We start from the raw sequence: 21,467 nt of genomic DNA, 5'->3' as shown, positions 1-21,467 counted from the left end.
CCGGTAAAGGGGCAAGTAGGCGGGTCTTCTCCTGCCAAGCCAATCAGGGTAAGATGAGAACGTCCAGGATCCCGCTGACACGTCTGAGCTTGTTGCAGTCCAGAAAGGCGCAGAGGCGACTTTTTCCTGTTCGCTTCGGACAGCACGACTCGACCCAGGTGATAGTGTCGTTGGGAGCAATCACACTGCTCACACACACACACACAGACAGCGTTCACAGTGCTGAAAAAAATTCTAGGAAGATGTGTGTTGTATGTCTGGCGACTGTGTGTGTGAGGGGGGGGGGGGGGTCACCTGTACTGCTTGATTTTGAAGTCCAGGAGGCCAGATCCCTCACAGCTGATGGAGACGTCGTCCAGAGAGAAGGTGAAGGGATTGGTGAAGCTGACTGTGACATACGTCACCTGACCCAGATGGGGGGGTTCGCTCACCTGGGAACCCACAATACACCTTTGTCACAATGTTTGTGTGAAAGAAAGGGAGCAAAGGGGTGGGAGTGGGGTGGGGGTTAGAGAAAAGAGAGAGGGAGCCAGAGAGAAACAGAAAATGAGAGAGTGTGTGTGTGTGTACTGACCTCAATGCTGAGAGTAGGGACCTGCAGAGTGAGGACCTTCACAGTAGCGAAGTCCTGGTTGTCGGTTGTGCGTCCCACCAAAGTGAAGTAGAGGTTGGACTGAAAGTTGATGTTGGGCATGTACTCCACCGCCAACACATTCACCAAGACACGCTCAGCTGGAGGAGAACAGCAGGACGAGGGGAGAGGAGGAGGAGATGAAGGTTTTTGTCCATGTATATCATCTCAATCTCTCTCTGACACACACACACTCAGAGGGCCTCACACTCACTCGTGTATGGACTGACGGTGACGTCTACGTTTTCGTCTTTGAACTTTTCTGACGGCACTCCAGTATAAAAGGCCACGCTGCCAGACAGGTTGGCCTGGGATGGGTGGATGGATGGTTTGTTGGATGAAAGCAGGGATGGATTGATGAATGAACAAACAAACAAAAGGATGGAGACAATGTTTTATACACACAAATATACACAATGCACACACACGTTTACATACAAATACATACTATACACGTACATTTATTCACATTTGTGCAGTACATCCCACCTGTATCTTGAGCTCGACCCCCCCCAGGTTGGTAAACTCAATAACCAAGGTGAAGTCCTGCTCCAGCCGGACTTGGTTGACCAGGATGGACGCTGTCACTGTGGTTCCTGGAAGCTCAGGGTTGTCGCTCTCCAAGTCCTCTCCCAGAACACTGGTGGGTTCATCATGACTGATGCCTACTGAGGAGAGGGACAAGTCAGAGAGGGTGTGTGTGTGTATGAACATCAGTCATGCCACATACCAACAGGGCATAGGCGATTTTACCGCGGGTGCATGGGGTACATTTGCACCCCCTACTGCTAGGATGAAAAAATTAACATTTTCAAATTAATGTAAAAACCAGATTAAATGTTTTTAGAACATTTTTAAGTGATGTCAGAGTTGTATTTTCTATCATGGTTTTTTGTACTCTAATGGTATATTTTAAAGTTTAAGATCTAGTATTAATTTTGAGCATGTTTTTGCAAGCAAAAAAGAATTATTCACTACCCTTTGCACCCGCAGTTTTAAAACCTCGAATCTCCTCTGCAACAGGGTACTTGTATGTATTTGTGATGTCAGCTGGCTCGTCACTGTCCACAGACTTGGTGAGGACCAACTTTCCCACACTGGTTTTGTCTGTGTGGAAGGGGGTCAAAACTCCAGATTCGTCACGCTTTTGGAACACCACATAACTGGCAACCTGTTGGGGAGGGAGAAAGGAGAGCAGAGAGGGAGAAACATCAAAGGTTTTCTTGTTTGTCCTATTTGTAATGTCTCCATGTTTAGGGACTGTTCCTCACCTCAGCGAAGACAAACTTCATGTCGAAGGGATAAGAGACCTGACCCTCCTTGACGGCCTTGACTGATGCTGGCCCACAACAATAATATCCTGCGAGTTACACACAAACACACCAACACAAGAGCTACTTATACAACTCAGTAGTGTGTGTGTGTGTGTGTGTTTGTGTCTCTGTGTGTTTGTAAGTGTGTGTGTGTGTGGGGGGGGGGTGTCCTACCACTGCCTGTCTCCTGTGGAGTGGCGTCCACTACCTGCCAGCCTCCTAGACCTGCAGGCAGATCACTCCTGCTCATGTACGCCTCATTCCAGCAATGGTAGTTCCTAGAATAGAACAGAACAGAATAGAATCAAGTATGGAGTTGAGAGGAGCAGAGCAGAGTACAACAAAGAACAAATGGAGAGCCAGCACCTTCAAAATACTTTTGCTTCCTGTGTCCCATAATCATTGGTTGATGCATTGCTGATTGACAGCGTGATGGACCTACCAGATGGAGTCTGTGACTTTGTCACGTTCTCCATTTGGGAGGAAGATGACGTCAATCTTTATTTTGCCATCATTGTCGTGGGCAGAGCCGTAGTTTGTAACGACCCTGGATGGAATTCCCAGACAGCGCAGGACTGGGGGGGGGGGGGGGGGGGGGGGGGGGGGGGATTGGATAAGGAGAGCTCTGAGTGTTTCTGTGTATATACTTGTTGATGTGTGTGCGTTTGTGTGTTTCTGAGTTCATTTGAGTGTAGGTTGTCCACTCACAGCTGTTGAACACTCCTGCAAAGACCCAGCACTGCCCATAGCGGACAGGTGTGCGTGTGCTGGCGTACTTCAGCAGAATCTGTGTGCTGCCTGTCCACAGATCAGGAGCCGTGCCCAGAGAGTAGTCTTCGTCCCATCGTCCCACTATTACCCCATCATCATCCTCTGAGTTAATCTACATGTAATGTTTTGTAAAAAGAAAAACTTTTGTCACATTTGATCAAGTGTGTCGTACAACAAATACCTAGTACCAGAGCATTTACAGAATTACATCTGGTAAAGCAACGTTAAGTCATGTCAAGATAAACAAAGTAGCCGTAATACAAAGGTAATATGTGAAATAAGTTAAAAGAAAATGTTCCATGTATGATGTTCCAGTGCTGACTCACCATGGCCGAGGCCTGCCTGCTGATGTAGATGCTGCTGCCTCTGTTGTCAATAGGCATATTACATGCATCCAGGATGTAGATGCAGGCATCCAGCACTCCACGCTCAAACTGGAACACACACAGGGAGCTTGTGTCATGCTTGTGGGTGTGTAGTTGTGTGTGTCTGGAGAAACTGCATAAGTGTATGTGTGTGTGTGTGTGTGTGTGTGTGTGTGTGTGTGTGTGTGTGTGTGTGTGTGTGTGTGTGTGTGTGTATATACCTGACCATAGAGCCACATTCTGTGAGACACAGCATCAACATTTCCCATGTATAAGACTCCATAATCATTCAGCACATACTCATTCCTGTCTGTATCGTTGTTTACAAACACTTCATCATCTAAGGAGAGCACACACACACACAGTCCAGGATTAGAGTCAGTACTCTTCATTCATGGACACACAGTCTACAACTATATAGTTCCAACATCTTAATCACCACAAGGTCATTTCAGAACATTTGCTATGAGAGTTTAGTCTACGTGATTTGCATTTATGTCCACTTTAAGATGAACAGTGGAGAAACATCATACCCACTACTTCTTACTAAACTACACCACTGAGGATACCCACTTCTTAACCCACCACCACAACTTCAGCTGTACTGACCAGGGCACCAGGCGTTGAACAGCAGGTAGAGGTCAGTGCTGGGGTCCCGTTTGGTCCGGATGATTCCACTGGGGATCAAGATGGCCACGCAGCTCTGGAACTTTCCGACCAGCGCTTTTGGATTTGGAGTGATGCCCATTGTCACCATGGCACCTTGCTTATTTACCCTCCGACCTGTCCATGACCCCCCGGGGCTCCCGTCAAATGGCACCACAATCATGGATTCTTTACTGACTGTGGGGTTGGCACCTGGGAATGGGAAGGTGGAAGAAGAGGAGGGGAGTTGGGTGGAGAGGAGATGGAGGAGGGGGGCAGAAGGATGAAAGGGGGGGAAGCGGAGGAGCTCTTGACATTTACATCTTTACAGACAAGCTGGAGTCATTAGCAGTCTCCCTTTGGAGATAAGACAACACCCATCAGCACCTGTGAATTCAGCGCTTGGCTGGTATTGGTCTGACATCTTTGTTTAACAATCATTCAGCATTCTGTACAATGTAAACACATATATTTCTACTCAAACAACTTATGCAATTTGTAGTCTAACTACAAATCAGTACTGGACAAATCTACCTGGAGTTCTATTTTCCAGTGCAGAAAACCAATGGATGAATCTTACATGTGTCACCCATGAGACAAATCAAACACAAATTAGTTAATCATTCTCATTATCTACATGTCCTCTTACTAAACAGCAGAAACACCCATATAATTTCATTTTAATGCTGAACAACTACACCTGGAGCAGCTCACCAATCATGAACTCCAGGTGGAACTTATCAGTGGGGCTCAGGGGTCGATTGAACGTCACGGATACGAAGAACTCCTGTCCCCTGCGTATGATGAGCTGGGGGGAATCGTACATGGCGGTGTGGTGCTCCACCTTGTTGCTCTTCTGCAACATGTCCACCGTGACCACGTAAAGTCTGGAAATGTCTAACACACACACATTAATTTAAACTTAACTCTCTCAGAAACCTGTGTGTGTGCTCCAGTTTGTCAGATGGGCAGTTCAATGACTGTAGCTGCAGATCCCAAAGCCCTGCCCACAGCACAAACACACTGCTGCCCCTCCAGCTCTCATTTCCCAGAGGGCCGCAGTGAGAAGAACTCTTTCTTGCCACTCAGAAAGCCAATGGGGTTGAGCTGCAGCGAAGTGTTGAACTGAGGAATCTCTCTTAGACACAGTGGAGCAAAATATGGATGGTGGCATTAAGCATAGAAGAATGAGAGATGCAGAATTGAAGGGGGGGATAGATGAAAGATTGGACGAATAGAGGAATGGAGGGCCATAGGAATGGAAGATGAAGAGGTGTTATGAGGTCAGCAGTTCTGAGGGGTGATGGAACATGCTGTCACACATGCACAAACGCATTTCTTTTTTCCCTACCATCTGAAACTAGTGTAGGATCCTCTTCTCCTTCCTTGCCACCAAAGGGTACAAACTCCTGTATGTGGTGGAACTCAGCATTACAGCGGGGACGTGGTGTGCTGTAACGCCCAGCATGGGTCACGGTGGGCACCAGCATGGTATTGGCACAAATACTCATGGTGAAGTGGCAGTAACAGGTCCTGACACCGTTATGTAGAGAGGGGTGGGGCGAGGTGGTGAATGGAGGAAGAGTGGAAGAGACTGAGGGTGGAAAGAGAGAAGGATAGAAAGTTAGTGACAGAGAATTGTGTGGTCGATAAAATCTTGATGAGATATTAACTGAAAGTTTTTGATTACTTTTCAAGAAAAAATACCAGATTAATTCTGCCCAAAGTTGGTTCAGAGTGTGTTGTTTACAAGCTCAGAAGAGGACTGAGGATTCCCACTCACCTGTTGGGTTGTTCTGAGGAAGAGATGAAGCAGCTGGAATCCCTGAGGCACTCCAATGGTGATCCACAGACTTCCAACCAAGGATTTATAAACCCCAGATAGTTCCTCATTCACACACACACACACACACACACACACACGCACACACACACACACACACACACACACACACACTGACCATGCCCCCCATTGAATAGGAAGTTGAGGTAGAAATTCCAGTCATTTTAAAGGGGTGCTCAAGTACTTTTCCACATATGTACGACATGTCTACATCGAATATGTCCACTCTGCTCTGATTCACCATACAGAACATGACTGCTCCACTGTTATGATCTTCTTATGGTTCTTATTGTCTTCTTTGTTAGAGAACTGTTACATATCTTTGATTTTTGTTGCGGTTGTTATCATGCTAATCCTTAGCTTTTGTATGCTCTACAGTACATCTGGGTCGCCATGGCTACAACAGGGTATCTGGTCACAGTGACATAGTACAGTTCCTCATTCTAGAACACAGAGAATTTCACACTCTTGACACTTCCTGCCTGGGTCAGATAGACCTGCTGCTGGATATACAGAGGGGTTTTAATTGTCAGAGTATAAACTGACCCAGGATTATGTCATCTCAGCCTCACTGGCTGTGATCTAAACAGATCCCAAGCCTGCTCTGTGACTCTGGGAAACATTACAATCTGGCCCTCATCTCATCTCAGCAGCATCAATACACCAGCCATAGTTTAGTGGGCTGTCAGCATTTCTCTTGCACTGTTTCTGCTGAGATGAGGGGTTCCTACAGTAAATAAGGACCATGTGACTGGCGTTCTGCTGGCAGGTCATCCTCATCCAGTCAAACATGGAGAAATCAGAGATGTAAGTTGACACATCTCACACTCGATTTAGGCTTTTCTATGGAGGACATCAGAGGACACCATCTGCAATTGACAGTGACAAAGTAGAAACTACTGTATGTGTTAACGTGTCAGGCTGGCAGAGTATGTGCGTTTGTGTGAGTGTTTGACTTAGTGTGACAGACTGTTGTGTATGTATCTGTAAGTGTGTGTATGGGTGTGTGGTTATGTTAGTTTGAGTGACCAATGTCTTCAAGGTCCCATGATCCATACTGCACAGATTCCAATCTGAGTGTGTGTGTGTGGGGGGGGGGGGGGTATGTAACTGATGTGGGCAAAAAGAGAAGATAAATTATCGTAAAAAACTATCTTTATTTGTGGCCATTTTTGCAACTAATATCTTCAAATGGTTGTCCGAAGTGTGATTATGTAATTACAGACATACACCACCAGGAGGCGACAAGACATCAGTTTATCAATGGGGATGAGCAATACCGCAGTCAGACCTTCCCCAGTACGCAAAACCAACCAACCGAAACCCTCATTCATGAATTTTCTCCAACTGGTGACGTCTTGTCTTCCCTCGCCTCTAGTGTAGTACTGTGGGACATCGTTCTCGAACATTCCAGCCAGATAGGAAGACGAGGGTGAGAACCATAGCATAATAGCAGCCGGGGGCTGCAAGTTGCAGGCCTCTACGGCCGTCTACTGCACCCACCTTGTATCGACCTGCCTGTAGGCCTACGCCCAAAATTTGATGATAGCCTAGGCCTACTAATAACCTTACTGATGTTCTGTGTCTCTGTTGCTTTTTGGGATTATGGAGATGCAATTGCGGAAGGTTATTGGGCAAAGCGCTAGTTCTCAACAAGGTCAAATAACATCGCACATCAGAACACCTAAAGTTCTGATCACGGACGCCCGCTCTAGGAGCGGTGTGGACGATTTTTCTTCGATACAGTCTTCATTAAACACATTACAGCGCAGTCTCCGGTCTCAAAATGAACTGTCTAGGGACTCAATTACTCAGCAGCGTGGTGCACGCGCGGCGCGGCTGAGAGGGGTTCTAGCCGCTGTCCACTGTTCGCACTGTAAGAGGATTCTCCCTCACAGCGCGAGCGCCTCGGGGAAACTTTTTAATATTCTGCTCGGTGCGTCGCGGGTCTGGCACTGGGAGAAGTAAAACTCATTGGCTCGCTACTAAATACCGCTGACGTCAGCAGCAGGGGAAGGGGCAAGATCCTTTATTTTGGGGGGAGAAAATATAATGGTATTCTAGCTTCTTCCATGGTCTACCATTAATTCATGTTAGACTGACGCTCATGTCTCTCGGTTTCTCTCCCTCACACACGCACACCTCTTAAGACACCTTTCGTCTTCGACTGAATTTTAAATGATTGAATTTCGTCACTGAGCCCATTTTAATCTCGAGGAAGAAAGGTTGGACGTTTGAACTCTATCCATATAGGGAGGGGGATATAAACCTCACATTTACAATGCGAACTAGCACTGATGTGTCTGGTGTGTGGCTACGGGCGTGAATGTCGAGGGAGACTTTAAATGTCAACATTTTCATTCAGATAAAGGACAAAATATATCATTTTGAAAAACACTACGTCTAAAACAGACTGAGAGGGTATCGAATGACCGCCAGTCTCGGGTATTCAGTGACGCTTCAGGAGCGCTGGGTAAAAGCCAGAATAGTCTACTCTCAACACTTTTCTAAGAAGCTTCTATCATAAGAAATCTTGCTGTCTGTCTATTGGCTGTCTATTTTCTCTGTGTATAATCAGATTCCGTTTGTATTTACACAAGGTCACAGTTTAGGCCATGGATTAGCTATCTAGAACCGAATAGTTTTGGACCGGGCTAGAAATGTAGGGTAAATCAACACAATTCACCATCGCATCATCTTGTTTCATTCGTTTATACTGCCTAAATAATCCTGAAAAAAATCTCAAATGTATTTCCCTGTGGATTACGCTTGATCAATAACTCGAACGAGGGAATGTGGCATTTAAGAACCCAGATAAGTGGTCACCACACGCACTCTCACCTCTCCAGACATGAACGGTTGGTGTGGTCTAGGGGCGTTCACGTGCGCCCGTGACCCAGATGCCGGTATCACCGCATAGTTCTAATGACAGTCGGTACGAGAAAAGGAGGAGGAGGGGAGAGTAGCAGCGGGGGAGAAGGAGGAGGGAAGGAGGGGAGGGGGGGACTAGCCCTGTCTAGCAAATGAGAAAATGGAGAGAGGGGGAGTCCAACAGTCACTTTTACGTCAAGCATGGTATGTGGGCGTGAAAGAGAGAGAGAGTTCGGGAGCAGAAAAAACGAGGCATCACCGCCCTCACTTTACGGGGTGCACCATTTCACTCCTATCCACCCGGTCGTGTGCGTAAAAAGGCAACGCTGGAGCACAAAAAACACGGAACCCGGTAACGGAATCTCTTCGGAAGTTGATGGCTATGTGTGACAACCAGACTCCTACATAGTTTTTCCGTTCAAGTTTTTAAAGATCTGCAGATGCCAATGGTTTTACCGACCGTAGGATGGGATTGACCCGGTCTGGCAGGTGCATCTCCCTGATTATAGCTGTCCACTTGGGTGAGTTGCATCCTTTACTTCCCCGGTCCTCCCCGCCTTGTAGGCTAATTACCAGCAGTGGTCTAATTCCTGTAGTCTGTTTTATATTGTGTTCCATTACGTGCTATAGGATAACGATTTATCGTTATTATTGTGCCAAATTGTAATAATTTAGCAACAAGGTGTTTGCGTCTAGCACATATCTTGTATAATTTTTGCAAAAAAGTAACGTTTGTAAAACAATATAAATTCCAATCAATGAAAAAATGATTTAATCCTTGGTCTATTTCTACTGCATAGGTTAGTCCTAGTGTAGCTACTGAAAGTCCAGTAGAACAAACACTCGGGAATGGGCTTCAATAAATAATGTTAGGCTACTTAGCCTATAGCGTGAGGGTGCCGTAGCTTATATCTCCATAATGTCTGAGAAATATTATACAATTATACAATTCTAAATGCTTCTGTGAAAACAGTAAAAATGAACATTGTAGGCTATGCGCTATAATTTCTAGAGATATAATTATAAATAACATAGGCTACTGTTGTTTTCCGTTTTCATTGGATAACGTGAGCGCTGTTGATAGAGAAAGGTGCTGCTCGTGGAATCCGTTGCTGCTGCTGGTAGCTGGGGCATTTTAAATCATTTAGTCTACATCTTTCAAACCGAGGAGCATTTATAGGAGAACCCCCCAGCCCCGCCGATTTGATTCAAGTAGGAATGTTTTCCTTGGATCTTAAATAAGAACGAAAAATGTCAGTAAAAATAATTTAATAAAAAATTGTGAAAGAACTGATGGAAAATTGTGAGTTAGGCTATCGGTGCATCCGTTCGCTATATATAGCCTAACTATATGGTAGCATAGGCTACATATCAAATCAGCATATTTGTTGGAGAAAACTAACGAATTAAGCGTATCGAATAGGCCTATATGTAATGTATCATTAAAATGGTGTTGAATATTAATCCATAGGCTATTTCTTAAGGAAATGTCGTAATGTCGTTTTAATCAGAGAAAAACTAATTATGCGTAATTTAAAACGAAGAAATGATCGTAATCTTATTTAGGCTACTTGGCTATTTTAAAACTAGGCTATGCGTGTCACGTTATCCAGTGTTCCAAGTCCAAGTTCCCCAATTATTGGTTTTATCTTTTCACAAGGCAACAATATCAAACGAGAGTTGGCCTAGGACGTTGCCTATTAGCCTATCGGCTATTATAAACGGTACCGTTTGATTGTTGTAAATGCTCTTATCCCCTCTGGGTTGAATTTGACTGGTTCGTCCGAACGGTAGCCTACTACCTGATTCTCTAGTCCTATTTTCTGTGGTGCGTGTAGAGGACCTTTAGGGCGGAATGCGTAGTAGCATTTGTGTGTGGCTGCGGACTGAGAGGGGGTGTGACTGTTCCAGCAGGCTTTATTAAGTAGCAGCAGCATCCACTGCGGGCTGAGCTGGAGGCATGGATGTGCGTGTAACACGTGTGAGGACTTGTTCTCAACGGCACTGTCCTCATTTCACTCACTTGGAGGGCTTCACCTCTGTTTTACGGTTTACCTGCTGCAAGTGTTAAGATTCCATAACCTATAACATGGTCAGAAGTTTATTTTTTAAATTAGGTTAAAACTTTAGTCAAGGTTACCTAGTCGAATAGAACATAATTGAATAGAAAGTGGTCTCATGGATAGTCCTAAAGGTTTTTCTTTTTGGTAGAGTAGAATATTCCCTTGGCCTGCCCTTTCTGCTCAAGTTTTTCAGGCACTTCTTTCGACATGATTAGGTGGTATATTATGTTGTTAAATGATTGAATACCCTTGTGAATTGTGTTGCCTGTTCGATACCAATCATTGTACACTGACACCACGCTTTGAGGTAAAACCTTTATTTGATTATTTGATATTTTTACAGTGCTGTCTTGCAAAATCTCATAGCGAACGAATAAGAAGGTCGTTATACCATAAAGACAAAGCTATCTAGGCTGTGAGTGAGAGCTTCCCGCTCGAGCCCTCATTCAGTATGCCTCAGTGCTCGTGCTCTATAGTAAAGAAGATTTGCTACATTTTAAATTCCAACGTCTTTACATTTTTCCATTTCACACATTTTGACGGTGACCTTGTCTTAGTTTATATTCCGCGACCCATTCTTTGCTGACAGCTAGGTTAAACAGGATTTTTGAGCGGCTGACCCACATGACGGTAAGGATGAATGTAAAGCTTTGGTTGGGATACCGTCCCGCAATCATTAAATAGGCTAGGCAGCAGGCTTTTGAATGCACATTTAAAAACCAAATTCAATTAATTTTATTTTTTACGCTGGCTTGTCACACAGCCTTATTCCTACACAATTCATACGGTTACAGCTGCAGTCCAGTGATCAATCTAACGAAAAACGGTCTCTGGTTGCATGTCATCTCATTTTGCCGTGATAAACAACTGTGTATCTTACACGGTGTGTGGTTCTGTGACCGATCGACCGACCGGGAACCACATGGTCTTGTAACAACTGATCAATTGACCGAATCTCCTGACTAACGAACCGCGGATACTCACGTACTTCCCACTCCTGGCAAACTGGAGACAGGGCTCGTGGGGTCAGATGGAGGAGGGAGTGGGGGGCAGCGTTAACAAGCCTGTCATTTTCTCTATTAGATGAATTATATATAAAACACGGACGACGCCTTTTAATAGGTCTGAATTACCCAAAGCAGCACCACGAGAAACCACGCCCCTTCACACATAACACACACGCGCGCGCCTAAAAAGCCATGCAAATGGCTGGAACACACCCCCATTTTCCACGCTCGTGGTCCTGATTAGAAGCGCGCGCATTACCTCATCTTCTTTGTGACTGTTCCACTCTGTCGTGGTGCAAGGAAGTACGCCAGCAGGCAGGCATCTCGCAAACCTACAAAACACTTCTGAATGGCCGATGTGGTGAACTAAGTATATATGCCGTGGAATATACCTATTTTAACAAGCATAAAAACCATTAAATGAATTAAGGAAAAATAATACATAAAACAATGTCAGATTATCAGAAAAATAAATTCTATGGTCTACTTTATTATCGGCCTATAGCTACAAACATTATCTAACGAGAACGTTTTTTTAAAATATTTTTCCTCTTGCTACTCTTCAGCTTACCTGCTGCAAGCAGTGCGAGCCACGGGGAGATGTGATACAGTGTTTAAGGGCTTCTCCAACTGCCTGCTTCAACTGGGCGACAACATGGCCAGCTACCCGCAGGAGCTCGAGGAGAAGGAGAATTTACAGACGATCTGCACGTATGTTACATTGATGGTTTTCACCTCTCCCCCCTTCTTCCAAAAATAGTCCTCTCTTTATCTTTCTCTGTGTCCCTGTTCCAATGGGGTTACCCTAAAAAAAATTACTGATCTACAAACATGTGAAACAAAATCTGGATTATGGGAAAATTGATTTCAGGAGAAACCCCACACCTCAGAACAGAATTTTAAATGTTCTTAGAAACCCTTGCCTTAATTTAAAAACGTAACGAGGAAGAAATGGGGAGGGGGTAGACAGACGAGAACCACTGTGCGCCAGATGGCACGAGGGCCTCCAGTTTAATTCGACAGCTCCATCACAACAGTCTCGAGGTGCGGTATAGCAGGAGGGGCGCGTTAATGTGCCCTCCCACTCCACCCTTTCACACACACATACCCGTTAATTGCAATGAGATATACCATCGACAAGGCTGAGTTCAGGGGTCAACATCAATAGTCTAGATTGGATTAGATATGGAGCCAGATCCGGGGGAGACAGCGTGCATGCACCGGTGGGTGTGCCGTGAATGCATGCGCAAGGGAATATATTCTTGGAGCGGAGGAGCCATTGGGCTGGAGATGACATCAATAGAAAACTGTTCATCACATGTTCAATCTGTATCACTGAGACCACCACAGTCCCATGTCACCTAGCCTGCCCTATTCTCTTTTTGCCTCCCTCTCGCCTGCCTTGCACATGCACCCCAACCCCCTGCCTCAAGTCCCCTGCTGTGTAAAATAACTGCTGGTTGCAAGGGAAGGATGGGTGGAGGAGCATGCGTCAACTTGGCTTGGCTTATTGTAAGACTAGTGTGACACCGGCCTGGGTTGTGTGAGTGTGTGTGTGTGTGTTTGTGTTTGTGAGAGTCATGGAGAAGGATGGACATTGTCATTGGATTGTAAAAGCCTTATACATAGGCTGGATGTTCGTTATACGAAAAATAACTAAAACATTATGTCCTCATAATACATTCCATTTTATTTGTCTTTATCCAACAACACTGCATGTATTTACACTTTTGCCCTAAAGCTTGGAAATTCACTTATAGTCTCACTGACGCCTGCTCCATCCCCCCTTCTCTCCAGATACTGGGACGACTTCCACTCCTGCGCCACCACCGCGCTAGCAGACTGCCATGAAGGAGCGACAGACCTCTGGGAAAAACTGAAGAAGGAGTCCAGAAACCTCGAGTTCCGCGGGAGCTTGTTTGAACTCTGTGGAGGCGGTAATGGAGCGCCGAAATCCACCGCTCCCCGTGGCCTCACCCTGCTCCTAACGGCACTTTCCGCCCTAGTGACTTGGCTTGCATTTTAAGAAAAACATACAAAAGTAAAAGCGACAAAATAAACAAATAAACAAATAAGAAGAAGAAAATCAAGAAAAACGAGTGCTAGCTATCAAGATAACAATACAACAAGACATAAAAAAAGACGTTTGAATTCAAATCTACACCTGAATGGATTTGTATTCTTCACCCGGGGAAGGCGACTTGATTTTGCCAGAGACATTGGCCGGTCGTCTTCAGGAGCGGCGCGCGGTCCGCCATATTCCTCTGACCTCGGGGTCAGTTAGGCTACATTAAATATTTAGCAGGTGTTAAGTTGAAATGCTGATGACATTTTGATGGATGTCCACCCGGTTACGATAGTGGAATTACATAGCATTAAAGTCAGCTATAAATAATTAATATAGAAGCCTAGACATAGAAACATCACAGTTATCACAGGTGATTGCAAGTTGCTCATACTGTAGCCTCTAACGCGACACTACGTTTACCTAAACGAGATCAGCGAGAACATACAAGCAACATACAAGTCCAGGCTATTAACGTTCTAGACTCCACTTCTGACTTTTCTTTATTCGTTTTTATTTTCCCAAAATAATACCTTATCGAGCCAAGTATAAATGTATTTGGTGCTTGTTGATCTGATGCGTGTAGTTTCCTAGGATAACTATAGGCTATATATCCCAGTATATAGCCTATAGTTGTAACTTACAATAGCCTATACGTCACCCTAGAATAAAGAAAGTCCACATCTACGGGAACCCATAAGGAACCTCAGAAGCAGTTTTAGAGTGAGGAGATTTCAGGTGAAAACTATGGCAATACGACATCTTCAACGAGGTTTAAGTAAAGTTGGAAACAATGGCTGGAAATTGAAATATGACTGTTGCCAGATAATTAAAGCGCATTGTAGGATTTAGCATCAGTATGTTTTTCATGAAAGAATAACCCAATTTAGAGAAGCACTGTGGGACCCACATGTCATCAGTCCTATTACAGTAGCACGACAATAGCCTACAACAAAACGCAGAATCTTTATAGCTGGATATACAAGTGAGTTTTTTGCTAGCTTTATTTAATGTTGCCAAGGCATTGACCATGCTCCACTGCCTTCTGAGACGTGTATTCTGTTTTTGTCCGTTTGTTTGTTAGTTTGTTCGTTAAAGGGGATGTTGCATATAAAAAAACGGACTATTTCAAATCATCTAAGATAAAAAAAAAGAGAGACTATTATGTATATCAAATGATTTTAAGAAAATTATACTTTATCCCAAACAGTTTTAAAAACAGATTATTATACAGGTAGCCTATATTGAGAATACGAATGATAAATAATATTAAATAAAATGGTTAATGTTTGAAAATAACTGTGTGGTTTTGATTTTAACAAATTAACACTTGCAAAAACGAATGGAAATAGACAGTGTATATTCGTTTTCTTGCTGAAATGCGTGTTGGTGCTTGTGTATTAGTGCATGTGCGTGCGTGGTGTCCTGAGAGGTGCACGTGCAAGTGGCATTATTCATTATTATTATTCATGAAGGAGAAGGCACCCTTTCCAGTACGTTGGGAGACAGACTGGCGCATGCGCAGTCTGCACCCTCTCCCCTCCTCCTCCACCTCCCATCATCTTACACACACACATTATCGAGCGCAGGCGTGTTGTTTCATTATTAATAAGGGTGCATCCTCGGGATCTAGTCACTTCATATTGATCAGTAGAAGGACCGCAGCATTTCAATCTGAGGGCAAACCCCGTCTATAATGTCTGCTAGAAAATATTGGGACAATACTTTGAAAACGAATGTTTTCACTAGGCTATTTAGATAGCCTATACTTTAATGTAGGTCATACCCAGCGTGATACCGACTACATCATTCATTAATGGGCTTCACAGCATCAGTGCATGCTGACCACGTAGAGAGAGAGACTGCCTTACGGGCTTTGGTAAAATTAGCCTACATGGGTTGTTTAGCAAAAAATTAAGTTGGATATGGCGTCTAGAATTTTCCTTTGACCTTGGAACATAGGCCTATGTAAATTAAATGTGCGAAGGAGACGAAACATTTGGAAACGAATATTGCGTTCAGGTTTCATCAAAAGGCGGCTCATTTGCGGGTGTGTTCCCTTCGGGGAAAGACTGATGTGATTTGAAATGCGTGTTTCTGCATTAATATGGGTGTCTGTGTTTCACTATTCCTTTCCAAGAAAAAAAAGCCACAAGCTGGCTTTTGTTCTGCCTGCACACAGCCCTCTCTGTCCTGATCTGTTAGAAACATTCCCCCCATAAATCTAAAAAGTCTATTTCTAAATGCGGGTATAGGCTGCTATTTTTATAAAACATTAGGATTTAGAAATTATGGTTGTCAATGTATAGCCTAGTCTATTTGATATGGCACCTTTGCCCATTCCTTGGTTATCTAATGGTCACGGCACAAATACTAGACTAAAACAAAACACAGAAATGATTGAGACGCGCTATTATCGCCGGTAAAATAGGCAGTGCTTTCCCGCGAACACCTCATTAAAAATGTATGCCGCCCTAGCGGTTCCCTTGAGACCCATTCCGTTCAGAGCTTCCCCCGTAGCCTCACCGGTCACAGGGAAACACTCTCAGACTGTCTTGTAGGTGCCAGCTTTCGCGAATCTGCTGATTTGGCTGTTCAAAATGAAGACAATACGTTAACAAACGATTGATAGGCCTATATACATTTGATCAAATTCCGTATCCAGCCCGCATCATAGCATTTATGAGACCGTAAGGCAGGCCTACATTGGTGACATTTGGCACAGTCTAATGGCTGAAACGGCCACATTTGCAGATAAGACCAATTACATTTTAACGGCGGCTAATAGCCTAGATAAATAGTCTATTATTCATTCTGAAACTATTCTTTTGGGCGATATAGGTCTAATCCAAATGTAGACCGTTAATTAATGCAACCATGGGTATTACAAACACTTTTAACTCAAAAACGTACAAATTGTAAAACAAAAAAAACTTAATTTCCCTGAATGTTCGTTCATCAATGGGTCCACAGCCCATTATTGTTATTTTTAAAATGTTGGATTTTACGGATGGGATTCAGATTAGGTTGCTCCCAATCATTCATAGATAGGCCTACCTCAAAATGTTGCTTTCAGAAACCGACACAGGCTAATGTAATCCAATATAAGGCCAAATGGTATCCGTCTGAGCTACAGAATGCATCTAAACATGATATAATGCTGAGAACAGAGGATTGCGTAAAGCCGTCATTAACTCCCACAGAAGTAAGAAATAGCTTCTGAAAGCAGATACAGTGAGAAAGAAACAGCTAGGGTATGTGTAATAAAGATATAAGAAGAAAGCTATTTCTGCTGTAGACTACCCACTCCAATGTCAAAACGGTGATTCAAAAGACTCGGAAGAGAACACATAGACAGGAAGAACGGTCCCGAACACGAGGACAAATCCACCTTCAACCACCACCGTCATTTTTCATTGCTGGCTTTGGCGGCGAAACAGTTGGACCCTTTAGCGACAGCTTCTGGGCGAGACACCGAGGGACTTGGCTTTCTGTCTTTTACTGCACAGGGCACAATTTTACTTTCATCTGATGAAATCCAATGTAGGCCTATGTGACCTCTCTGGTCACAATGAACTAGGACAGGAGCATGGGCATCTCTAAACTGAAGCGACTGCAAAGTAGGCTACAATGCTCTGAAAACACGTTGAACAGAAGTTCTCCGCTAACATCAGTTGTTACAATGTTCGGTTCTTCCAGTGTAATGAGATGTGAAGGGATATGGGTGAAGATGGAAGGAAGTTAGAATTCACTGATTTATTCACACGGGTTGTGTGGGCATAGATGTAGGCCCATAGGTGGGCAGCAGGGACATGCCCCTACCAATGCTAAGAGGCCATTGAAACGACCCCCAATAATTAGCGGCAGAGCAAGGGTAGTGGGATATTAGTCACCCAGATGTTTAAACCAAACCTACGCCCTTGTATGTAGGCTTTACACCAACGAAAAAGGCCTTCCAGACCTCAATAACCTTTCAGAGAGAGAGAAAGAGAGAGGGCAAGGCAGAGTAACCAAGAAAGAGAGGGAGAGAGAATGGGAGATACAAGACATGGAAAAAAGGGATGATTTGTTGTGTTTGAGAGAAACTATTTGAATGGGAGAGAAGTTACTTTTTCTGATACTGTTTTCTAATTCCAATAAATCGTTTTATTTGTTGTTCTTTCAAGTGTGTCATTTTAAATGGTATTCAGTTGTTAGTTTGGCTAATGCACTGCCACTGTAAATTGTCATCCCAATAAAGCAATTTTAAATTGAAAAGAGAGAGGGAAATAAAAATAGAGTTAAAGAGTGAAAGACAGAGAGAAAAAAAGATAAAGTAAAAGAAAGCTAGAGAGATGAAGTACTCCAGCACTGGGCAGTGCAGTTGGCCTGGGGAGTGTGATAATGATTTTATTATATTCCGCCCATAGACAATAAATGATGGAATCAATCACTGTAACATCTGTGAAGGACCCTCTAATAACACACATGCCTGCACAGCACTTTTAAGACTCCATAGATCCCCCCCCTACACACATACACAGACACATTTTGGTCTGGGAGAACATTGTCCAGGTTTGACCAACGCAACATATTGGAACAACTATCTTTAAATAATGCTGAGTGCACATGCTTGGTCAGCAACTCTGAACCACGTGTGTGTGTATGTGTGGAGAGGTGTAAATGTACACAAACACTCGCACACAGAATATATACCCAGTTCCAAATGGTGATGGTAGAGAGAAAGAAATAGCAGGGATGTAGAATTCATAATATTTCATCTAATCCTAATCTGGAAGAATTAGATTACATGGTGTGTTAATGAAATTAGACCTGGTCTATATGGTCTGTCTAGACTATGCCATGATTGCTGTCCTGTTAGGTTATCTATCAACATATCATTTCATTAGAGAGCTGTACTAGGATGTTTGGCTGGTACACATAGAAATACACTGTTCCCACCCTGCTCCCCAACACCCTGCTCACCTCCACCCTGCTCATCACCACCCTGATCCCCAACACCCTGCTCACCTCCACCCTGCTCATCACCACCCTGATCCCCAACACCCTGCTCACCTCCACCCTGCTCATCACCACCCTGATCCCCAACACCCTGCTCACCTCCACCCTGCTGATCACCACCCTAATCCCCAACACCCTGCTCACCTCCACCCTGCTCATCACCACCCTGATCCCCAACACCCTGCTCACCTCCACCCTGCTCACCACCCCCCTGCTCACCTCCACCCTGCTCCGTCTCTACAGACACACCATCTCTCTCCATCTTTTTCACCTCCATCTCTCTTTCTTTCTTTCTCTCTTTCTCTCTCTCTTTCTCTCTCTCTCTCTCTCTCTTTCTCTCTCTCTCTCTCTCTCTCTCTCTCTCTCTCTCTCTCTCTCTCTCTCTCTCTCTCACACACCGTCTCTCTCCTTCTCTCACTCTATTTCTATTACTCGCCCCACTCGTTCGGCCTCTCACTAATTTTTCCCTCTCTGTTATTCCTTTCTCCTTCTCTTTCTCTTCTCCTTCTGCCAAAGAAATTGGATAAAAGAACTGTAGTCCCTGTCCTGTAACAGTTCCCTCCTTTATTATTTCCCGTCCTCTCTCTGTCTTTGTCCTTACTTTCTTTCTCTTCTTTTCTTTTTTATTTCTTCTTGCTCTTCAGTCCCCCCCCCCCCCCCTACTCCCCCCCCTCAACCCCCGAGCCAGTGAGGGATGAGCGTGGAGGACGTGTTGACCTGAGGAGTCTGGGGGTGGGGGCAGGGTGGAGGGGAGGGGTGGAGGGGTGGAGGAGCCTGGAGAGTAGCCTGAGAGCAGCCTGACGCCACTGAATGCTTGATTAATGCCAAACTCAACACTCATCCTCCTCCCCTCTCTGTTCCCCTGCACACTTCAGAGATTCCCTGAGTCATTAAGGCTAGCTCCCTCTTTCCTTCTTGCCAACACAACTTTGTTTCTCTGTTTCTGTCTCTCTCTTTATACTGTACATGTAAACATATCTGTCCTCATTCTTTCTCTCCCTTTATTGCACATAGGCCTACTCTGACACACACACTAGTCAACTGCCAGATATTCTAAATCATTACTACTAAGAGTAGACTTCCCAGGATTCTCTCAGGACCCAGATGTGTCTCTGCATACTGCCTGACAGAAAGACACATCGCTGATTAAAATATATGTACAGGGCTGGTGTAAAACACTGTGTGAACCCCACAGTGGAGCACTTTATAAAATATACTGTTATAAATGTTATTATTATGAGTGTTATGAGATTGAATTGGTCCAACTCACTCCTCAGTGAAAACAACGCCCGTGCTGTCGGACTGCTCCTTTTCTGTTGGTGTAGGAGGCAGGAGCCATGTGGGGTTGGTGGACATGTTTCTAGAAGTAGGAAGAGCCAGAATGGAACCCCCAGGAAGGTCGAGGGAGGAGAGTCGGTAGAAAAGGAAGAAGTCATACCATGGAGCCACGTTGTTACTAAAGCCCAGTTCCACTAGAACATTCTAATCAGCTGCTGTCAGATCTGAAGAGGGACCACAGACTGAGACATCGTCTAGAGATTTGTCGCTACCATGTCAAGTTATACTCATTGATTAACATCTTTGGTGATCAAAAACCCACTTTAATTTAGCTAGGGCTGGTTATATTAATCTCTTAAATCCCATCTGTAATACATGAACCCAGCAGAGAGTGAACACTGTGTCACCTTCATCCTGCTAAGAGAGATAGATGGAGGGTGATAGAGAAAGGGACTGAAAGAAAGGGAATAGACAGTGTTAGGGCCTAACAGAATACATTTAAATTTAATGTGCTTTATCTTGGATGTGAAGAGGATCAGTAGCTTGTCAAGACTGGTCGGTACCATTGGCTGGGTGTGGCGAGCTGCCAAAATGTGGCTTAGGTTGAAGGATCAGCCGAGGAAAGGACCAAAGTGGGAGGCAAAGGCACTGGAATACAAGGTCAAGCAAGTCCCCATCTGAGAATGTTATTCCCCATGGTTCTCCTTCCCACGCTTTAATCCAAAGCGACTTCCAAGAGAGAGCTTTACAAAAGAGCATAGGTCACTGATCATAACAACGAGATAGCCCCAAACATTGCGAGCAGCCAAAACACGAAGCATACATTGTGGAAAACCAAATAAGTGCCAAAGGGAAGAACCATAAGAGCATGCAGTTAAACAAGTTACAATTGAAAAACATGAAACTCCCCACAAGAGTGCAAGAGTGTACCTGTAGAAAAAACAATCAACAGTAAAATATTTCACAGCGAGTACAAGAATTTGAAACCGTTACAACTAACTAATAAGAGCAACAAGTCTCTCAATACGAGTCATTGTGATCCTTCAGGAAACATCAGGTCCAGCCAAGCATTCCTAAGTGCCGTTGTACTCCCGGAACAAGTGCGTCTTGAGCATTTTCTTGAAGGTGGGGAGACAGTCAGTGTCCCTGATTGAGGTGGGGAGTTGATTCCACCATTGGGGGGCCAGACAGGAGAAGAGTTTGTGTTGCCAGAATACGAGTCTGGCAAAAACGTGGATGTGTTGCAGTACAAATATACAGAAGAATATTGTAAGAATATTTATTACTCAACAAGCAAATCCTCGGCACAAGCGAACAAGGAAACTGTGAATGGTGCAAGAGAAAAGTAATTAGTAAAAGGTCCAAGCAACCTAACCAAACAGATCGACAAACACATGGAGTGGCACCCGTTCTGACGGACAGATGGTCGATTGGTCGGGAAAAGGTACACGAATGATGACGGATGACAGGCCAGTCGTGGAAGGACACCTGATTGGTTGGATGAGAGTGAGGGGGAGAAATGGGACAACACAACAAAACAAGAGAACCCTTACTGCAGGACGAGGGGACTTAACGGACAGGAGGAAGGAAATACAGCAAACTTAAAACAGAAAC

General features: G+C 44.4%; 2 protein-coding genes across 2 annotated transcripts; one reads left to right on the top strand and one right to left on the bottom strand.

The window, feature by feature from the left end:
* Positions 1–43: 43 nt before the first annotated feature.
* On the bottom strand, positions 44–5,963 carry LOC136958008 (coagulation factor XIII A chain-like). The gene is made up of 15 exons (XM_067252229.1): positions 5,950–5,963; positions 4,440–4,612; positions 3,690–3,938; positions 3,302–3,420; positions 3,042–3,149; positions 2,653–2,827; positions 2,387–2,519; positions 2,119–2,222; positions 1,903–1,991; positions 1,610–1,802; positions 1,121–1,299; positions 846–939; positions 575–732; positions 295–431; positions 44–185 (listed from the first exon to the last, which is right to left on the bottom strand). Exons 1-15 carry the CDS (start codon positions 5,961–5,963, stop codon positions 44–46), a joined length of 2,067 nt encoding a protein of 688 aa, XP_067108330.1.
* Positions 5,964–8,720: 2,757 nt separating this feature from the next.
* nrn1a (neuritin 1a) lies at positions 8,721–13,895 on the top strand. Its single transcript, XM_067251896.1, has 3 exons — positions 8,721–8,960; positions 12,076–12,220; positions 13,307–13,895. Exons 1-3 carry the CDS (start codon positions 8,906–8,908, stop codon positions 13,533–13,535), a joined length of 429 nt encoding a protein of 142 aa, XP_067107997.1. The 5' UTR covers positions 8,721–8,905; the 3' UTR covers positions 13,536–13,895.
* Positions 13,896–21,467: the final 7,572 nt, after the last annotated feature.

Source organism: Osmerus mordax, chromosome 15 (genome assembly GCF_038355195.1).
Source record: "Osmerus mordax isolate fOsmMor3 chromosome 15, fOsmMor3.pri, whole genome shotgun sequence".
In the NCBI taxonomy this organism is placed as follows: Eukaryota; Metazoa; Chordata; class Actinopteri; order Osmeriformes; family Osmeridae; genus Osmerus; species Osmerus mordax.
This window is presented reverse-complemented; position numbering and strand designations above follow the sequence as displayed.

What these genes read in the sequence shown, in the direction of transcription:
- nrn1a (XM_067251896.1), top strand. Translation starts at nt 8,906, where the DNA reads ATGGGATTGACCCGGTCTGGCAGGTGCATCTCCCTGATTATAGCTGTC. An exon ending in GATTATAGCTGTCCACTTGG is followed by an intron (nt 8,961 to 12,075) that starts GTGAGTTGCATC and finishes GCTACTCTTCAG; the next exon opens with CTTACCTGCTGCAAGCAGTG. An exon ending in AATTTACAGACGATCTGCAC is followed by an intron (nt 12,221 to 13,306) that starts GTATGTTACATT and finishes CCTTCTCTCCAG; the next exon opens with ATACTGGGACGACTTCCACT.
- LOC136958008 (XM_067252229.1), bottom strand. An exon ending in GGGTCGAGCTCAAGATACAG is followed by an intron (nt 940 to 1,120) that starts GTGGGATGTACT and finishes CACCCATCCCAG; the next exon opens with GCCAACCTGTCTGGCAGCGT. An exon ending in CACCGTCAGTCCATACACGA is followed by an intron (nt 733 to 845) that starts GTGAGTGTGAGG and finishes GTTCTCCTCCAG; the next exon opens with CTGAGCGTGTCTTGGTGAAT.